A 21,454-nucleotide genomic window follows, 5' to 3' on the forward strand; every position below is an offset into this window, starting at 1 on the left:
TCTTTCTTTCTGGCAGTCATTTTCATCTTTTCAACAAAACCAAAGCTTTCACTGTGCAAATTGGTGCTCCCGCAATTACTACAATTTCTGCAATTTGTGCGCTTTACTCCAAAGCAAAGTTTGTGGCATGTCAAAACATCTCACTAGGCAACTTGGCCAGCCATGTGATCTTTTCCACTGCATTAAAAATCTCCTTGTTCACAGTTCACCCAGCAAAGCTTTCAAAGTTGTCTGCGTCCCGTGTGCTTATCAGTGCCTCCTTGGGCCATCGAGAACAGGGCTGCAACCATTGTTATGCTCAGTTAATTGGACCTTTGGGTACAAAAGGTTGAGAAATTCAAGACCAAATAGATAAATAAGCAGAAACATTGAATTCCCTTGACATATCCCAGCGCTGGCTCAAATTTTCCCCTTTCAGACAGGCCCGCCTATAGGGTAGAATAAGAAAGGCTGATTCATTAGACTGCTTCAGGAGAGTTCTATCAACTCAATCACACACCTACCTCTCTGCAAGTTGGTAAACTATCAGCAAGCTTCTGTCACAGCCTATTCTGCGACAAATAAATTGTTGTTTAAAGTGATGTTTTGTGACTGGGAGCAAAACTGCTCCTGGTTAATCAATACCACAAAATCAATTCAGCTCTCTGGGGAAATGCCACTGAGAGATGACCCAGCATGCCAAAATGGAGCCAGAGCAAAAGTTTCAAACGGATGGCAGGAAATGGCAGGCGACACAGCAGTCAGCCAGCAAACTCAAATATTACTATGTTCATCAGAAATCTTTCCACATTTGGGCAATCACGGTGAGCACAATACTGGATGATTAAATTATGTCAACAAAACTCTTAAACTCAAACATTTGTCTCCCAGTAAGGCTGTGCTGGTGCATCATGGATTAGATTTAATAAAACAAACCTTCCCTGCTGGTGATAAGCTTCTTGTACAATGTGTGAGCCATGCTCATTTATCACAAAGGTAGACATTAGGTTGCACAGAGGCATTCAGGGAATCTGTGCGATTGGAGGTCAGCAAGACATTTACCTGACAGCGCCTGCCTCAGCGCAATGTCTGGAGTTGACCATGTCTGTGGTAATAGGCATCAATAATGCAGACGCTCGGCCCAATAAAAACTCCCTGTCACCATGACTGTCCCCAAAGCACTGCGCCAAATGAAGCCCTCACATCTCCCGCAACACCACACACAACAAACTAATACATGTGAGATGAAGGATGAGGTTTCTTCATCTGTGAGACAGATACAGAACACACTCACTCATTCAACGTCTTGGCTTTAATTGTGTTTTCAGCGACTTCCTCCCCTCTTCTAGCTCTTCTTCACAAGTCTGAACTCACATCTGGGTTTAATTCTAACCTGGCTGATTCACATTAAATGCAGTTGCTGTCATTGTCATCCTAACATTATGACAGAATGTGGTGTTTCTGCCATCACTTTTATTCATTAAGTCATGAAAGGTCACCAGATCCCTGGAGAGTCTCTCACCATGAAAAGCAGCAGCATTTCAGTAATGCCCAGCTTAAATGAAAAAAGAGAAGACTATATGAACTTTGACTTCTGTCAGTTAGAAGTTGGATGACATTTTTATAATGACATTTTTATAAAGCCACAAATGCTGCAAAGGATGCGAGCTCAATCAAAACACACAGCTTCGGTGACCTCACAGATGTGTGGTTAAGGAACAAACCACATGGCAATCATCAGTAGAGCCCCAGTGTGATACAAAGCCACAATGTTGTTCAATTTCTGTTCCAATACACCAAAAGTCAGAGTTATAGACCAGTAGTTCCCAAAGTTGGGGTCAGGACCCCAGCTGTGGGTCATGAAACACCAAGTGGGGGAGTCTTGAGAAGATCAAATAAACATCAAAGTTAATTACCAATAGCTCATTTTGCCATTACTGTTGTAAAGAGATTAAAACAATAGTTACAAATTTATACAAAATAAAAAAAGTGTTGCACAGGATCTTTGTTAAATGGCTTTTTAACAAAGTTAGTATACTTCAACCAGCATTAGTTGAGTCTGCAACTGTTTGTTTTGTGGGTCAAAAGCTAAAAAAATTGTGAACCTGCTGTTAAAAACTAGGAGTGTAACCAAATAGGGAGCCCTTGAATTAAAAAAGTAACTAATTGATTTTGCTGGTACTGACTATGAGAATGATCTATATTGGTTGATATTTATAAGTCAATAATCAGAAGTGTACATTTAAAATTTACAAGTGAGATTTCTTATTTTCACTCAAAGATTTTGTACTACTCTCCTTCAAAAATCTACTAAAAAATCCTGTTTCCATGCAGAATCACTCTGCTTTCCCTAAGTTTTCTGTCTCTACTCTCACATTCACTGCTCGTTCATATGCCCTGTGCTTTTGTTTGAATTGTTCTCATTGCTCCCAAATATCCTCTGAGTGCTAGTAAAGCACATGTTCTCTAAAGTTTTCTGCTTGCACTTGGATTGTTGCAGAAGAATCCTGTCCAAATTCCCAGTCAACAGACAGTATGTGACTGTGGATACTGAAAAATCGTCAACACCTTCTTGTGGATGTGCTTGTTTTGCTCGCAGTCTGCTCCAGCTAATTATCAACTACATATTGTGCTGAAAACTGTTTGACTGCCAAGAAACGCATGCCTAAAGCTGGAAAACACACAGCTAAATAAACAGTGAATACTGAGGCAGATTACAACTTTAAACTTCTTTTTTTTTTCCTTCACTTAGTTTACAGTATCTGCCAGTTTTAATTACTTTTGCCTTATATTTTTGATTTTGTGCAGACAAAAATTGTGATAAATAAGAGTTGTCACTCTAAAGCGTCAATAGACATGCATGTAGTATGTTTTTAAAAACTATTTTTAATGCCTTTCTTTAGGTTTTTCTCAGTTTATCTTCAGTTTATCTTGTGTGTGTGTTTTTCATTTTGATTATATTAGATTTCATTTAGATTCATGTTTTAGATATGTTAAGTTTGAACTTTATATTGTTGTGTGGGCTTTCATGTCAGATATGTTTAGTTTCTTATGTTTTAGATTTGTTTAGTTTCATGATTTAATTTAGATTATCCCAGCTCATATTTTAGATATTGTTGTGTGTGTTTTGACTCTGTACTTTTTGTGTAAAATGCTGTAAAGCCCTTTGTATCGCCTTGTTGCTGAAAAGTCCTATATAAATAAATTTGACTTGACTTGACGTGATTTCAGTTCCTATCTTTAACAGTTAATAGGTGTGCACAGTCTTTTAATCAAACCTTTGCATTTAATTATAAAGCAACTGCCACTGAAAAAAACACATTTTTATCAAACATAAAACACAGTCACTTATAACTGAAGGACAAAGAAAAAAAATCTACTTTACTTTGTTCATCTTGCTTCTGTGATCATAATCCCTCCACAACAAACAGAAATGAAGTTCAAAATTACAGAAAAAAAGGAATGATCTGATTACAAATGAGACTCAAGAAGTGCCATCTGAACTATGGCAGACCAAGTTCCTCACAACTCAAAAAGAACGGCTCTATGAAACCTAAAGCAGCGCATGAGTCACAATGATCTTCAGGCAGAAAACAAAAACTATCTCTGTCTCGTTTTCTTCTTTAATCTGTAATAACAAGGTCTCCCAGCAATGCCTGAGCTTTTCACAAAATCTTTATGTTGCTGCAGGGATTCAAAAACTAAATTTGAGTCACTGCAACAGTATATTTAAAAAAATCAAACCCTAAAAATTGCATAAAATAAATATTATCAGTAAAAAAAAAAATCTGCACAGTTTTTTTTCCCCCCTATTGTTGGTTAATGTGTTCTTAAATTCAAAATTTGTTAGCAAAATTTGTGAACAGTGGCCAACTACCACAACTGGAAACAGCTGAAGTGACTGAAAATAGGTCAGTAATGGTGACGTTCATGCTAGAGCCATTTGGAAACAAGAAGTCTGACAGCTTTGATATATTGGTGAGTATTTCTGCTCAGATTTGTCGAGTAAAGTATGCAGATATAAATAATAGGTTAGGTTGAAACATTAAACAAAAGCTACATGCTTGATTGCTGGGCTCTGTCTTTATGTCCCTCCACCACCCTGCTTGAGTCCTGATATTTAATACTGACAGTTGTCTTACTTTTTCTTTCTTTTGTCTTTCACGTTTAGCAGCAGATACATTTTTATAATTTCACCTAAATGTCTTCTCCGAGAGTCTACACTTGTCCAACTCCACCATGCTTTTTTTTTATCTACAAAGACAACAGCCATCATATAATCATATTTTCCTCAAGCTTCCACATAGTTTTCGGTGGATTCAGAGAAGTGTTTTGTTTACATTGAGTGCGTACCCCCTTTTAGAATTGCACATCAGTACATCTGGAAAACTACAGGAGTAAACTAAAAAGTTCAGAATAACCTTTTTTCTGTTTGATTTTATAGTTTTCAAAGAGTAGTTTTAAATCTCTCACCTTTTTATGTTCATTTCCACTTCTTCACATGGCTTAAACTGCCTTCATTCATTTAACTCCAGATGGATTTTTAAAGTGCTTAAATCCAACAAATCAGAAGAGTTACAGAAACCCATTGAGTGAAATCCTAAATGAAATAAAAATTGAGCTGTAGTGATGCAGACAAAAGATAAACTCCAGTTACCTGGATGTCAGGAACAAGTTTCAGTCCTGTCCAAATGCAGACGTTATCCTCTTTAGAATCCAGATCGTTTTTCTTAAACTTATTTGACTTGTTGGAAAATTCTATGGCCTCCGGCTATCTTACATAAAAATAATCCAACGTAATCCTTATTTTAATTCTGCGTTAAGGAGATGACAGGCAAACGATACGTTCCTTCTACTCTGGGTGCAGAGAAGTCAAACTGAACACCTCTGCAAGCCAGAATACATTTTTTTCGTCATTCTATCTCTTTAGCTCTCTTCCTAAGGGCAGATGATACGTCTCTTCTAATCTTCCTTCCATTTGCCCTGCAACAGTCTTCAAATACTTGCACACATTGCCCTTTCCGCAGCTGTACAGTAGTAGCATTTTTTTTTCCCTCAACCCCTCTGTGACTTGTAACCATCCACTCTGCACTACAGGCTGCAATACATGCACACCTCATTCCCCTCCTGCCCCCAACAGTGTCTCTATTCTGCCCTCTAACCATCTGACAATTACTTTTCACCAAGCTGACCTCTCATCAGCAGTCGGATACTTTCTGTCACTCATCTGGCTGCCCTTTACTTATTTTCAGTGAAGCTTGCAGAGGAGGAGGGAAAAAAAGAAAACAGTCTCACTCATTGGCATGTATTAACACACTCCTATCTTCCTCTGCCTTCATTCTTCTGTATCTTTTCACCTTTGCCGCTCCTAACTTCCCAGATCTTTTAGCCACGCTCTTGCCCCAAGCATTAGCGTTTGTTCTGACCTTTACGACTCTCTTGTATCCACTTTAAATATCTCCTCTACATGTAGGAGAGATCCTTTCCTTCCTCACTCTGCTCTTGTTCTTAATCACATTTTTTTTTAATCCGTGGCCAACATACACCCTTTCTTCAAATACATGCAAAAACTGTAGAGAAGAGAGAACTGTAGGGATGTTAGATACCCAGAATTGATTTATGAAAAACCACAAAGTGGAAATCTTGTGCTTACAGCACCAAAGCAGTCTCTTCAAAGGTAAGCAGTCTAAAATTCTGGATACTGAAAGGCCAATTGAAGCATTTAACATTTACCAAACTTTATACACAAACATTTGAATAATTAGATATGTAGATGAAAATCCAATACTCGTGCGCACACAGGCCCACACACATTCGCAATCACAATAAAACTAAAACAGAATCACCCCAAGCATTTTTAAAAAACCTAAATTTAATAAATGTAGACAGCTTTTCGTGAAATTGTTTTCAACTTAAACAAACAGCCCCTCAGTCACAAATTACAAACAAAAACATAAGATTGAGTCTCTTCTCAATTCATTTCACATCACAAGGGGAATATGCAAATTTCATTGGGGGTGAGGTAGGGCAAGTGGGAAAAGAGAAATTGGATTAAAGGCAGCAAGAGACATGATGCTCACTGTGAGACGAAGACAGGAGGAGAAACGAGGGCGGAGGAAAAGAAGCGAAAGGGCTCCCAGACAAAACATCCTGCGAAGAGGTGATTACCACACACTGAAAACCAGCCTTCCCACAGATAAATAAGAGGAAAGGAAGAAGCCACTCCAACCCATTTAGGGCACCACCACTTGCTCAATACTCCTCCTAACCTGTCAAATACCATTAACAGATTCCCAGTCAGGTGCAAAGAAAGCGATTCTTCGGGTGGGACAACCAAAAGAGAAAAAATCCCCACCACAAATCTAAGCTGACGTCCTCTGTGGGCTGGTGAAAATCCTTTACAGGAAGAGCTGGAGAGGTCCCTCGCTCCCTCTCCACAAAACAACACCACATACCCAGTTTCTGGGAGCCATGAGTCATGGCCTACTTCTATCGCTTTTACCTTTTTCCTTTATTTCTTATACAGATGGTTTGATACACAGAGGCCATGTAAAAGAAAACAGCACTGTTCTCTCAGGGAATTGTTGGTGCACTGAATATAGTTTAGAAGTTAAGTATCACTCCAGTTTCAGCAAGGGATTTCATTGAGAATGAAGCTTCTAATTGGCCTTGAAAAAGAATCAACTCTTTAAACAAACGAAGTGATATCATGTTGTGCAGAATTGGATGCATCACAGAAAGAAGAACAGAACAGAACTTGTCAGTGGACCCAAAAATGCATTCCATCCCTTTATGTCTAAAAAGTCTTATACAAATAGATATAAACTAGGCTCCACACATGCTCTATGCCACCAATTTTTTAAAGAAATTTACTGAAAATGTTTGTTTTGTTTCACAAAAGGGAAAGTTAATTCCTAACTTTTAGAGTGTCATTAAAAAGTAAGTGGTGTAATGAATCACAGTGCTAGGAAGGTAATGTGTAGCATATGGATATGACTTCAGAGATGAGCAAGAATAATTAACCAGCACCAACCGGTCAGAGGAAAGCAGTCAAATGTGACAAGAAGTTTCATTGTTACATTAACCAATCAATTACTGGAGAAAATAACAAGCAAAATGAGGTGTAACTGTATGAGATCTACAAGAGCAGACATCAGAGTTATGGCAAATTATTTCAATCAAATCCATGACAATGAGAATCAACAATATTGGTACCAGCTGATTTGTTTGCCTTCCTGGCAGGCAAAATCTTCTGTTCTGGAAGTGAAACGTGCTTCGCTGATTATCACAGTATCCTCACTTTTTTTTCAAAAATAAATAAACTACAGAAATTGAATTTTTTTTTTGCAAAAATACAATGTGATGCTGAGTGCTAAATGACTTAAATTTGCTGAAGAAGCTAAAAGGATCAAAACAGCAAAACACTAGGTAAAAGTAGCAAAAGGCTAACTAAAAGTGAAGTAACAAAAGGTTAGCTAAAAACTAAAAATAACAAAATGCTACTTAGAAGCTAAAAGTAGAGGCTAGCTAAATATTAAAATAAGCTAACCACTAGCTAGAAGCTAAACATAGTAGAATGATGACTGAAAGCTAAAAGTAGCAAAAAGGCTAGCTAAGGACACAAAAATAGAGCCAGTATGCTGAAACAAACTTCAAAGAGAACAATGTTTTTGAAGGACGTTAAGATATATCAATGTGTTTCTATGGGGAAACTATTTGTCAATAAAGGTAATTATTTTAAAAAGTATAAGAGTTACAAAAACCAAAAGCCATAGCACCCATCTCCTAAATGAGCATTCTTTCTTGATTTACAAATGGCTAAAATAGCACAAAGTACACAGAAGTTTGACTGCGAAAAAAAGTACAAAAAAATAAAAACAAAAAAAAAACAATAGTGTGAATGCTGGATCAGAATTCATACAATTTAAAAAGTGGTTAAAGTTGTTTTTGAGAAATGCAACAGACTCTGATGGTGGTTCAATGCTCAAATCTCAGACCTATAGTTGGAATCAGCGAGTTGGGAGTTGGCTAAGCACGTTCTTTGCCAGGTAAGTCGGTGGGGATAAACTCAGTAATTCAGAGCTGCTGCTCTGGTTCTCTGTGTATTTGCAGAGTGGCAGTATATCTAACTGTCAGACTTGGCTTTTTTAATCTCTATTTGAACAACACTAATAACAGCTCTTCTGATGGCTCTAATCATAATGCTGTAACCACAGTAAACTTATTAACAGGAGAAAGCTTTGCTCCACTGTGATTAGCTTTTCATGCCCATGTTAACTGCTTAATAAAAGCTTTCGTTATATACATTAAGTAAATGTGCATTCACCAGTTAATAATAGTGTGCACTCTTTCCTCACACACAAAATGTAACCTGTGCAATTTTGGAATTATCTGCTTAAGTAAATACTAAGCTACAACACTTGAAAACAGAAAATTAATCACAAGTGTGCAAATTTAGACACAGTGCATCTGAAAATCGGTGGACCTTTGCCTTCGGTATCTGGTGCTTCCATAAATGCTGCTTTTGGTTTTCAAACACAGTCAGTCAGGCACATTGCAGCTGATTCTTCTGTACATCACAGTTTCAACTCTGAGATGTTGTTTTGTTTTGTTTTTTTTTCCACATGAGCTGCAGGTCCTTCTGCAACATTTCTAATGGATAACAAGTTTCATTCAGAAATTGCTGGTAAAATTCAGAGTTCACTGCTCAGTGATTGCTAGATGCAGCAAAACAGGGCCAGACCACAATATCATCAGAAGGGATCAAGCCTAAGCCAGCAGAGAGGGTTTTTCTTTTTCCTTGCAGCTCTGCCATGCACACCCTAACTGTTCACATCACATCCTTTCTCCAGTGCATATGCCTAGTTTGCTTATTTTTTAGGACTTTTCTTTAAACCAGATGATGTTATTTATATGGAATTCAACAGTTCCAGATGGCTGACAAGGTTTAAGCACTATTTCACTCTACAAAACATTATTTATGCTGGTAATAATGATAGTTGTAATGGGCAGCAGGAGTGTTGGAGCTGTAGAAAAAAAAATGTTAAAAAAGGATCAGAAATGGTGCATAAATAAAAGAAATGGTGTGGCCGAATTAGGGATTAAATTAAAAATAAATTACTAAGTGATACTTTAAAACTAAATGTCTATACTATTTCAGCAAATGTGGCCTTTTTATCTCTGAGGAGCACATTTAGCTTAAGTATTGATTTCTCAGACCACGTATTTCACACTGCTGTAGTGGAGGAAAGATTTTGTCCACCTTGCTCTAGTGAATAGTTATCACCCACTGCTGATGACAAACAGGTAATAGCGTTATTGCTTGGGTCTATGTGTGTATTTGTATTTTTAGAAGAATGTCTCATGAACTAGTGGATGGATTTGAATGAAATTCTCAAAAAGTATTCACTGGATACTGGATCTAAAACTCATTACCTTTTGGAGTTTATCACATTTAAGATGGCCGACACAGCTAGGTAACCTTAGCAAATACAAAAATAGCTATAAGTCAGACAATTTTACAGATAATTACCTGAAATTTGATGCTAGTAGCTGAGACTTATCAACACGTAATCTAAGGGCCAACAGATTGGGTGGGATATTGGAACTTTCCAATATTATTGAAATTAGCAAAATATCTATAAAACACTGCCCAGATCTGAATGAAATTTAATCATTGGGTGTACATCTACAACTGATTAAACTTCAGAGTCAATCCAACTCAAGACTACTATCACTCACTCACTACTATTTTCTTTGAGCACTAACAGCTCTTACAATATTCCACGAGATTATGAATGTCACCAAAACGACTACAATATCACTTGTTTCCATCATAAGATAATCTAAAACTCCTGAATAAAAGGTGGCAGGTAATATGCATTCCTTTGAGGAATACTAGGGCTGTAATTGATTCAGCATTTTTAATGTTAGCTGTAATGCTAATAGCACACGTGTTTTTAACATTCAGCAAGTGATTGACAGCACTACAGACAGCTCTGTGCCACAGAGAGCTCACTGTGGTAAAATAAGTGAAGATGATGTAACACATGGGGCCTCATTAAAACTGCCATTACTGCTCCTGGGGTCAATTTTTATGTGACCATATAGGCACATGCGCATACAAAACAAGCCTCTACAATGACACATGTGCAAAACACCCTCATGAGATTTAAGATTTAATACATACTGAAGCAAACCTGCATGCAAAGTCACATGGGAGATTTGGTTCAACCTCTTTAAATGATCATCAAAAGAGGCTAAAATGGGCTTATTCTATCAGAGAGAAATGTATGTACAGATTGGAAATGAGACAAGCTGAAGATAGGCCTGTCCTTCCAGACTGCTGTCAGGATTCTGTTTGAAAAGCTATAGTCGCAGGATAAAGGACATGCCATGCCTTTGATCACAGGAGGAAAATTTTGCAGGTGAGAGAGGAGAAATGGAGAAAGGTATCTGAATATCTGTCAGAGAAGAGCGGATGAATTCTGTTATTCATCTAGGAATGGAGGGGGAAAATAAAACCTTCAAATTTTTGACTATTTTCACTCTTTCCCCAAATCCTCCACATATCCCCCCTTTTTGCAAGAATGCAACCCAATCAGGCATGCAATTACAATCCTGAACATGCTGTGAAACGTAGCAGCAGCAGGCAATCTGAATGAAAACAGTGCACGCTGCTTCCTGCACACCGTGAGGCTCAATTACAAAGCAAATCATTTTTGACTACCTGTTTTCTCCTTTATGCTTTTTTTAATCATGTGCTTGCTTTTAAGCTTGAAGCCGAACTTTTTGTAGGAGCAACAAACAAAGCTCAACTGCCCATAATTTCACTTTATCTACAAATATCTGAGTGGTACCCTGATTGTGGCGGTGCTACTTCAAATCCCTGGGACTAGAGAGTGAATGTGAGGAGGATTAGAGGGGTAATGCTGGTTGATGAGAGGGAGAGGGTCGCTGTGGTTTGCCACTCTGCAAGGATTAGCAGTGAAAACAACTTCACATTCACAAACTATGTCAGTCAAGGACATAATTCAGCCACTCTAAAGAGACCCTTGATGAATTTTGTTTCTGTTGTTCAGAAATGAATGGAATGTTGTGAATAAAAAAATATTTGTCAAACTTGAGTAAACCAAAAAAATAATTCAAATAATTTGTCACTGCATGTGATTATATCTCTGTTTTTGGGTGACAATAAGGCACCTGTGGAATGAGTCTATATGTTAAGGCAGTAGCTGCTGACTTTAATCAACATGTCAGATCTGATGAGGGGGCCCAAGTGATGAAGAGTGGGCTCCAGATGGTGGCACAGTTTAACCATGTGCATGTAATGTGCAGCATTTCATTAAAGTAGGGCATAATCACTGCAAAGCAAATAACTGGAGTGGGGGTGACGAAGGGGAGGGGTGTTCCATGGCCTAACTTCAAGCTCAGAATGACTGAGGATTATTCAACACACCTCGTTTGTCTTGAATCTTAACAGTAAGCTCCACCAAAGGTTCTGTCTCCCTGTCCAGCCTCCGGGTTATGGCGATATCTCCACTGTCGCGGCCAACCGACACCGGGGAGCTCTCCAATTCCGGGTAAATGAGCTCGTAGGCGGCTGACTGAAACCTGGTGGGATTCAAGCTCATTATGACCGAGCCGATGCCTGCATCTTCAGACACGTTCAGGGTCATCACGGTGCCTGACTCGAGGAGCGCCCTCGGGAACCGTCCGGTCCTCACTGGCTCCGATTTTTCAGCCGGACGCGTTGCCCACCGCTTTGGATCAACAGTGACCAGCACGGCTTTACTGGCCAGAGAGGGCCAGCCGTGATCTCTGGCATAAACATAGAACCTGATTGTGGAGGGAAAACCCAGGATGGAGTCAACCAGCAAAACTTCGCCTGTTTTCGGGACTACATAGAAAGTGCCGTTTTTGGGGATGGAGATGTACGTCAACTCTGCGTTCCTTCCGCTGTCTCCATCGGCAGCCTGCAGCTTGTAGACAGCACTGCGCAGAGCGGTGGTGTCATCCAAACTTATGCGGATGCTGTCTGCGCGGACAAAGGTCGGCTCGTGGTCGTTGGTGTCCAGAACGTCCACCTTTACCGACGCGACCTCGATGACAGAGGATTCCAACGCACACGTCTGGCAGCACAGACTTACACTCAGCAGATACTCCGAGCGAGCTTCTCTGTCCAAAACCCTGGAAGTTTTCAGTAACACATTCCCTCGTTTGTGGTGGGCGAAAACGCGGAAATCCTCGCTGCCGTTTCCGTGCAGTTTGAAGTGCATTCCGGAGAGCTGACACCATTTTTGCGCGTTGATGCGCTTCACCGGAATGCTAAGTCCGCTCACTTTGGAAGCCGCCGGCGAGTTCTCAAAAATATGTCCGTGAAAGAAAGGCAGTTGATCCTGGGCTTGATATCCAGCTGCTAATGTTAGAAGGCAGCACAGCAAAACACCCCACATCATGTTGGTGGCAAGTTACATATACCTCCAAACGACTCGGGGGGACTGACAGATTAGAAAAGAAAAGAGAAACACTTGGCAAACATTTCCTCCATAGTTATCCACGGCGCGATCCTTCCAGGAGAGCCCCCTGAACTTTCAGCCTCATTATGCTGGGAGATCCGTCTCCTGGCTCCATGCAGAAGGACTGCGTGCAGGCAGACCACAGCGCTGCAGGCAGTTTCTGATCCAGCGTTCAGCACCACAGTTACCGGACAGCGCCAGGCGCGGGGGCGTGGCGCGGCGCGCAGGGACTGAGCTCCTCGGTGAACCCCACCCTGTGAGATGGTCAGGAGGGTCTCTGTCTCACACCTCTCCGCGGCGGCTCACGCACAGCATGCGCCTTCGCAGCTGCGCGCCACATAAACCCGCTCTCAGCATAAAGAATTGTTGACAGAAGGGAAAATCACTCATGCTTCTCCTCCACAGAAAGTCTACTGCGCACATACGCTCCTTTTGCCTCTCCTAACCAATAAAGTCTCCAAATACCGGTTAGAGGTACCTCCCTTTAAGCTGCATTAGTTGCTGGAGGGAGAATTACTCATGCACAGCACTCATCTTCCCCCTGAGGAGCTGATCCTGTGACCTAATGTTCTCAAGTTTTCTTTTTAGGTTACTGTTCCCGGCATGTCTCAAGCCATATGTTTACACAAACGCGCGTTTCATTTATGGCTTAAAGGAACAAGAAACACGGTAAAACGCTTCAATATAAATGCAAATGCATAGATCTGGGCTGTTAAACTGCGTAAACATGATGATTTAGGGCAGCCCACGCCGAGCAGCTCATATGTCTTCTGCATCCTGAATGTGCGCACCAGAGTTCAAATTAGGATTGTCACTCTGCTCTGCTCTTCCTCTCCTTTCTCACTATGCTGGCTTGCCAAGCACCCGCAGAAAAACCTTAATCTGGAGGTGGCAACATCTAATTCTCACCATGTGCAAACTTAAAAAAATTGAATATTACACCCCAAAACAAGCTTTGATTTGTCAAGAAGGAGGAAATAACAGGCAAACCAGCAAGCTCTATTGAGTTTGTATCTCATGTCATGTCAACCTTTTTTTTTCCTTGAGTTGTGAATCAATACTTATATGCATCAGGGGTGTGAGGTCATGCAATGCTTCTCTGCACATAAAAAAACATCTGTATGAAAAATTCATCAAAGCTCTCTCTGAGAGATTCTTATCAATTCCAAACCACAATCCATCACTGCAGTTTAGGCCAAATCCACTCTTTGCAGTAAACTCTTCTTTTCGGGCAATAACTCTGGGAGCTCACAGTGAGCCTCCAGATAATTCTGAATCACAGCTTGCAGCTGGAGCATAGAGCTCATATTGGCTGATTGCTGTGTTCTTTTATGTGGCGCAGGCTCGAGGCTGTGTCGACTGGACACATGAGCCATCTCACTGTCGCTGGTGGGTTTTATGATCTCTGACCTGGACAGGGAAAAGATATTTCAAGTAAAATCTATTAAAATGAGAAAAAATGAAAGGTCTAGCATTCCCTGAAGGAATGCATATCACCCGTCGACTCCCATGGCAAAGTTTGAAACTAAGATCATCTTTGGTCAAACCTTGAAAATGACATTATGTGTAAACTCGTGCAATATTGCAATATCTCAGGTGATCTGTTAGAACTTAAAGTATGTGTGGAGAAGGACTCTCAGATAATACCACATCAAAGTTTAGCTCAATATCTGTTCAGTTAACGGAGTTATAGTCAGTTTTGTGTTGGCTTTTGTATTGATTAGCTGTGGTGGCCATTTGGAATCGGGTTTGACTCTAAAAATCTAGCGAGGGTAAGGGGTTACCAAGAGTAAATCCAATGTTTAGTTTCTGAAAGTTTCACTAAGATCTATCCAGTGCATCATGAGATATTTTGCCAACAGTTATTGCCAAAGTTGTAAGCAAAAATATAGCCAAATGTATAGTGCTCTGGGTATGTTTTAGGGATAAAGTTGTGCTACTAACACACCAAATTTTAGATCAATATCTAAAATATTGTTACAGACATTTTTTTTTGTTTCCATTAGCCAGTTGGCTGTGGCAGCCATCTTGAACTGAGTCTACCCAAAGACTGTTTTCTGACAGTTTCATGAAAACCCATTCAGTGGTTCATGAATTATTTTGCTAACAGACAGTGTTGACACTAATAGTTACAGGCAAAGTTTTAAAAACAGCTCTTGCTAGTTCAGTTAACGCTCAGAGTATGTGTTGGGAATGACTCTCAGCTACGACCACATCAAAATTGAGCTCAACATCTGTAAAACGGACTGAAGTTAACCATTTTTGTGTTTGCTAAGATTGCTCAGCTGTGGCAGCCATATTAAATGGCTAAAGTTAAGGAGATGTTTATTCAAGGATTCAATAACAAACATTAAAATCTGTCCAGTGGTTTATGAGATATTTTGAAAACAGTACAGTCAAATACACACACACACACACAAGGGAAGAAACATTATCTCCCCTTCGCCTTTGGCGGCGGGCGATAATAAAAAACTTTTCAAAGCATTTATATCACAGGGGGCTTGTTGATGGGGAATGGCCTCATTCAAAAGTACTTGCATGCCAAAAAGGGCCACTGCCTGAGAGGACCCTGCACGCTCCCTAACTTCTTTGAACATCCTAAGCACTTCATGAATGCAAATCAAATCCCATCTTTTATCATGTTGTCTCACATGGGGAAATTCACCGTGACTGCCAGCGTAGGAGATAGCTAGAGCAAAATTCTGTCACAGGGCAAGGCCAGAGAGTGAAGGATACTTTACTTGAGGGTTGTAGCCGTTATCTGCTGAGATGAATGCCAGCATACACCCCATAACAACAACAAAGCTGTAATGAATTTTGAAAAAAAAAAAAAAAATCATGAAACAGCCTCATCATCTTTCTTCTCTAACAGATAACTAGGAGCTGCAGGGTATTAAGAAAAAAAACTCCCACCAAAGAAAGCAGCTAGTGAACATTAAAAAAGCTTCATGCTTACTTAATGAATAATTGACTAAATCCATTCCCTTCATTCAAACAGAGCCAGACATGGCTTCTGAAGGCTAAGACTGCAGCTTTGCAACATTTAAAATATTCTACCTCTGATTTCCTGTTCATCTGGGACAAAGGGTGGAGGGATTCTGCGATATCACGGCCCATGGTGTCCCCTGTGTTCCGCGAGATGCACAACATCCATTATTCTTCCTGAAAAGTAAGCTAAAACATCAGGAAATGATGGAAGGGGGTGTTAACAGGACCTGACACCAACATTGGTTCACAGGCAGTTTTGGCTGCAGAGTGAGTGAAGTGTTAAAAAAAAGACTTAGATAAAGGCCGTCCAGATGAAGTCAATGAAATAATTGGCAGAGACAGGCAGGTTTATTAAAAAATGAAGAACTAAGCACACAGCTCTCTGGTTGCCAGAACATTCAAACTCTGTCCTGTACGTGTCTCTGGAAGAGGAGCTTTTTTCTGAAAACACCCCAGCACTCGGCAGAAGCGGCAGCTCTGTTTTTTTGTAGTGTTCCTGTATATATGGGCCCCTCAGGACGTTTTACCTCGTCAAAACCTGAAGGCAAAAAGCAGTTAAAGGGGCTGGATAAATATAAAGACACCTCCCTCATGTATTAGGTACAGCAGCTAATTAGATTTGATCTGTGAACCCCTTAAGGCAGCTCACATAAGCTGTGGAAACCATAGCTGTTTATTAATAGATGTATTAAATGGAGCAACTAAGCTGAGAATTTTTATTCACTCATAATATGCAGAAGAGTTTTTAATAGCTACTTAATATGTGAAAGAAAAAAAATCTCATTGCAGAGTGCCTTGTTCACCTTTTAACTTAAAAGCTGCTGTTTCCTCACAGAATGATTCAAAAGGTTTAATAAAGAAGAGCAGCAGCCATTTTAAAGGAAAAGCTAAAAACCCCTAAATATTTTCATGATTAATGCAAGGCCCAGTGTTTTGACAGAAACTACAGCACACTTCGGGAGCCACATGTCTGAGGAGTGGTTTTATACAATCCACACGGCAATTAGTGGAGACTGAGTTTGACTGTGATTAGCACATGAAGAAATGATACAGTGGTTTGAAAAATATCTTCTCACAAACCTTAATCTAACTTTAAAAGATTCCTTCCACCATTAAAAGACACTGGAGATAGTTGTTACTAATAAAAAGAGCAAAAATGGAAATTAGCACTCCTAAATTTCCCTCCTCACTAACTGGAAGGAGAGATTTTTTTGTTGTTGATATTCCTTTTGAAACCTTTAATGCACAATAAGTCTTTTTTTAATTATTGCACCAAGTCCCAGTCATCAGGTAGGTTTTTTTTATTTCTTGGCCAGTTTAAGGCAATAAACTAATGCTGTAAACTCAATCATGTGCCATTTATAAGGCCAACATGGATTATGAGAGGCACATTGGGGGGAGGGGGAATGTAAAAAACACAGAAGGCATCCTGAGCAGAACAGAGATCATTTCTGCTTACTTGCAGGTCCTGCAGCATCTTCTAAATGAGGTTCAAATTGAAACAAATTAAAGATACACCTAGTCCTCATTATCTGAAGTTAAACTAATAGACTTCCTGTTTCTTCTTCATTCCGTGGTGCTTCAGACATGCCTTTCTCTTTGTGGTTCAGTGAAATTTGCCACATCAGGATAGATATCTACTCATTTCAGTCTTACCTCCCCAATTCCTTTCATACGGTGTGTTTCTTTGTGTTTTTAGGGTGACAGTAAGAGTTTAGACGCACAAACATCAAGCAGCACGGCTGTTCAAAACAAGTTTCTTTTCCAAGCGAAACGAGCCACAGTGCTGCCAGAAAGAAAACACGACATGCGGTCAGTTCAGTGTACGGTCACCAACTTTTAGAAATTAAAATAAGGAACACTGACTGATGACATTTATGTGTGAGAAGTAATGGAAAGAAAGTCCATGCTAAAAGATGGCTGTTAGCCGTTTGCTCCTTTAAGCTAGTGTTTGGCTACTTTTGGCTTTTAGCTAGCGTTTTGCTTATGCTATCTTTTAGCTGGTATTTTGCTCCTTTTAGCTGTCCAGCTTCAAAATCTCAGTTTCAGCTCCTTCAGCAAATTTTAGCAAAGTCATTCAGCATCACACTGCATTTTCACAAAAATATATATTTTTTTGTTTGTGTTTGATATGTGATGTTACTTTAAGGACTAATATGTCCAACTTAACAGACAAAAGTAAGTTAAAATGATGTACCTCTTTGTAGCTTCAATTAACCAAAGTACATTTCTATGCTTTACATCCCTGTTTAAAAAAAAAATTCTTTAGCAATAATTAGACAAAATTACTGTTTCATTTATCATCTATGAACAGTTTCGCACTTGCTCTAAAACATAAGGGAACAAAATGTATTTCCTATCAACTTAATAAGGAACTTTTTCATTTTAGTTTCAATTTAAATCCTTATTTTAAGGAACGGGTGACAGTCCTAGTTAAACAGTATCCCGGAAGTACTGTATATGTTTTTCATGTCGGAGTTTGACAACTTGTGTGCTAATAAACAGAGGCTAACATCCATTTAATTTCATTAAGACCTTCTTTTAGGCCGTTTTGGTTAGCTTGTGTGTGTCTGTTTGTGTGTGTGTGTGCTAGCTTACTCTACATTGTGCTCTTTTTTTTGTTGGATTGAACATTTACAGGACAAAGTCTTTCTTCCTTAGGCTTATTAGCTTTGTTTATCCATTTACTAAATACTAGTAACTTCAAAACAAACAAACAAAATCACCATTAGTGACGCCGTTTCAGCTCAACCTTGGTAAAAAGTCTACAGCGCCCCCTTTAGGCTGTTCAAAGTACAGCAGCTTTACTAACATTGCTACAGCCTTGAGAAAAAAAATAAATAAAAAACAAAAAAACAAAAACGGGGGCATGCAGTTTAAAGTTTAAAACAGCAGGGAAATTACTGTTACTATACTGGGTAAATAATAAAGTACCAGAAGATTAACTCCAACATTAAAATCTGCAGTAAAAAGGGGCTCCCGAGGAACTAAAACTCTAATTAAACTACACATCTCCAAAACCTGAGTAGAAAAATGAAAAAACTTCAAACGGCAAGGGAAATAGCCGGAGTGTATTTTACATTTAAATATACTGCAATTAATTCATGTTGTTGCTCAGAGTAATAACCACTGCTCTACATTTCAGCACTCACAAACAAATACACGAGGCCATCAAAACCAAAAATACGATCTCTTTTTTTAATGTGCAACATTAGGTTTTCTGACAAAAATAATCAAGCTATTTTACAGTAAAAAGCCTGTTTAATTGCAGGATATATTGACAGTACAGTACAGCAATAAAAACATATTGCTTCTATCTTTACATGAAATTACAGCTGCTGTCCAGCTTCTGAAAAGAAACAGTAATATGGTACTTGGGCAGTAACAAAAAGAAAAACAAACGGGCTCACGGAGCTCTGCACCGCTCACTTTCCACTAACAGGTGGCTTTATTCAGCTGAGAAATGCACAGTAAAATAATAATCATAAGAACAATGACATAGAACATTTGTTTCCCAGACGAGCGACGCGTCGATCACTAGGTCTACAGGAGCAAACTGGGCTGAAACAACTGGCCACACAGGGAGCAGAAAAGAACAGCCACAAAACCCACAAAACAAAACGAAACGAAAGAATATAAAACAAAAATATGGATTATTTTGTACGCAATACATACAATGACATGAAATGACTTGACAGGGTTTATAGTCACTTTTTTCTCGACTGGCCTTCATTCATCACGTTACATCCTCTTTGTGTCCATGTGTTACATGAGTGCTCTTGTATTTGATTACTAAGCTTCAGTTTGTAAATAAGGGCACCGCAGCGGATTCCTCAGAGTCTCTTCTCAGTCTCAATTACCGAAGGATCCTGGGAGCTGACCTGTCATCAGTTACTGTTTTCCGCAGCCTTATCCCCCGGCGAATGGTCACCAGCATATCCACGTCCCCCTTGTTCGCAGAGGACAGCTCCTGGGGCGCACTCTGAGCTGTGTCCCCTGATACTGAGCTGGGGAAGGGAAAGTGACCCTCACCGAGGGCGTGTGCGCTGGCTGCCAGCTCTCCTATCTTCTCCACCAGGCTGTGACGGTTGGCAGCAAGCTGAGGGTCCTCCTCGACACTGTGGGCAGCCACGCCGGGGGCCTGCTGGGTGTAAACAGTCCTGTCTACCGCCCCTCCTCCTCCGTAGCCCCATGCGGTGTCAGGGAGGCTCATCCTCTGTTGAGAAGCCCTCATGTAGTCACTAGCAGATGGGTCATCACCATACAGAAACTCCTCACTGCCTTTACGATGTGGGGATGGACTAGCACACCCTGGAGAGTCTGGAACTGTGGGGGTTTTGACTGGCACGATGGGGGGGCGAATGGGAATGGGGCCAGATGTGGACGGTGTGCGTCTCACACCCGTTTTGGAGGATGGCGTCCGTCGAATGGTGGCTGTCCCGGAGGAAATGGCTCCGGAGCCGCCTCCTCCAGCACCATTCGGAGTTCCCTGCAGGCTCTTACCTGCAGGCAGACCTGCTGTGCTGGCAGGTCTTTTGGTTTGGATCATGCGGCGGTAACTCTGAGCGATGTTACTGTGGCGTGGTATGGTGGAAGACTTGTCAAAGTCTGCCTGCCCCTCACTGTCAGCATCCCCATTGAGCGAGTAGCACTCATAATCCGAACCTGGAAAGAACAATGAGTCATGTAATTTTTTTTCTTTAAAAATATAAAAAATAAAAATGTTGTTTTGATGAGGTAAATTGCAGCTCCTTTATCACATCAGAATTCACAGTAATCAAACTGACACTCAGAGAAATTAGTATTTCACAGGCATCACAGTAGTTTGAAAATTTTGTGCTGCACATTCATATCACGTGTAATCCCCCAGCAGGAGTGTTTGGCTTTTTAGGAAGACAGTTACCTTGGGATGGGATGGTGTCCTCAGAGCAGGAAGGGGTGTTGGTCTGGGTGCTGTAGCCGCTGGAGTACTGCAGAGAGTCCCTGCTGCTCTTCTGCTGCTCCATACTCAATCCTCTGGTCAGAACCATAGCTAAAGTACTGGCCGCAGGAGACAGGGGCTCTCCATGCTGAAACACACAAAATTAGACACATGTAGGAAATACATACAGATTAGCAGACATTTACATAACAATTCACCTCACTAGAATCCCCATGGCATGTGAATTCATTTACTCACATTTGCATTTTCATGCCTTAGGGACTTCTTACCTTGGCTGTAATAATTCCTGGGCCACTTCTTACTCTGTGTGGATCACCTGGTTGCATCCCAGAATATCCCTGTGGACTAGGCGGAGCCTCCATCTCTCTCATCTTTTCCACAGACTCCCTCCTGCGCTGCAGAGTGCTACTCAATGGAGCCTCGCAGGAACTTGATTTGGCCCAGTCCTGCAAAAGCAGATGGAATAATGAGGTGGTCTTCCAATTCTGCATCTCCAGTGTTTGCCATCCAACAGTTGTATTCTCAGTTTGGCTCAAGAGCTGATCAGACGCATGTGCATATATGTGCAGACTATGACAGTGTTAACGCTCAGGTTAGCTCATCTTTAAGGAAAAAGACTGGAAAGCTGAGTTTTATGGGCATCAGCAGATATGGTGATTGTGAAGTTAGCTGCAACAAAATTAAAAGCAAAGAAGCAGCAAAAATAAAAATTGCAAACAAAAACAAACCTTCCAGCTAGGAACCTTTGATGTAGGTGAAGGATTGTTGGGTCCAGGTGAGTGGGTAAATGTGGGGGACGCAGGGACTATGACAGACAGAGGCCTGATGGTGCCAGTGTGAGAGAAAGCAGGGCGGAAGGTACCGAAGGATGAGCATGAGCCATACTGCGGAATGGACAGACAAGTCTGAGTCAGAGTGCTCCACATCCATGAGTAGTCCACGTCAAACTGCACTGCGGCTGTCATGAGGACCCAATGGGCTTTTTTTAAGCCATAGATAACAATGAGGAGAAATGCATTGCACAACA

At 40.5% G+C, this 21,454-nt stretch overlaps 2 protein-coding genes across 5 annotated transcripts in view; both read right to left on the bottom strand.

The window, feature by feature from the left end:
- The window catches only part of LOC108237539 (neural-cadherin), a 112,193-nt gene extending 99,471 nt beyond the window's left edge, over positions 1 to 12,722 (bottom strand). Inside the window, exon 1 of the mRNA XM_017419030.3 lies at positions 11,438 to 12,722. Within this exon, the coding sequence (XP_017274519.1) occupies positions 11,438 to 12,437 (1,000 nt within the window). The 5' untranslated portion in view covers positions 12,438 to 12,722. The remainder of the gene's footprint in view (positions 1 to 11,437) is intronic.
- Positions 12,723 to 18,669: 5,947 nt separating this feature from the next.
- Positions 18,670 to 21,454, bottom strand: part of mtss1la (MTSS I-BAR domain containing 2a) — a 32,271-nt gene continuing 29,486 nt past the window's right edge. For 2 of the 4 annotated variants that reach the window (XM_025006551.2, XM_017419032.3), the window contains 4 exons: positions 21,156 to 21,311; positions 20,697 to 20,873; positions 20,389 to 20,554; positions 19,342 to 20,150 (listed from right to left, as the gene is read on the bottom strand). In XM_025006551.2, the coding sequence (XP_024862319.1) occupies positions 19,342 to 20,150; positions 20,389 to 20,554; positions 20,697 to 20,873; positions 21,156 to 21,311 (1,308 nt within the window). Of the gene's footprint in view, positions 20,151 to 20,388; positions 20,555 to 20,696; positions 20,874 to 21,155; positions 21,312 to 21,454 lie in introns of all 4 variants that reach the window. The other 2 variants (XM_017419031.3, XM_017419033.3) reach the window with 2 other exon arrangements.

Source organism: Kryptolebias marmoratus, linkage group LG11 (assembly GCF_001649575.2).
Source record: "Kryptolebias marmoratus isolate JLee-2015 linkage group LG11, ASM164957v2, whole genome shotgun sequence".
Lineage (NCBI taxonomy): Eukaryota > Metazoa > Chordata > Actinopteri > Cyprinodontiformes > Rivulidae > Kryptolebias > Kryptolebias marmoratus.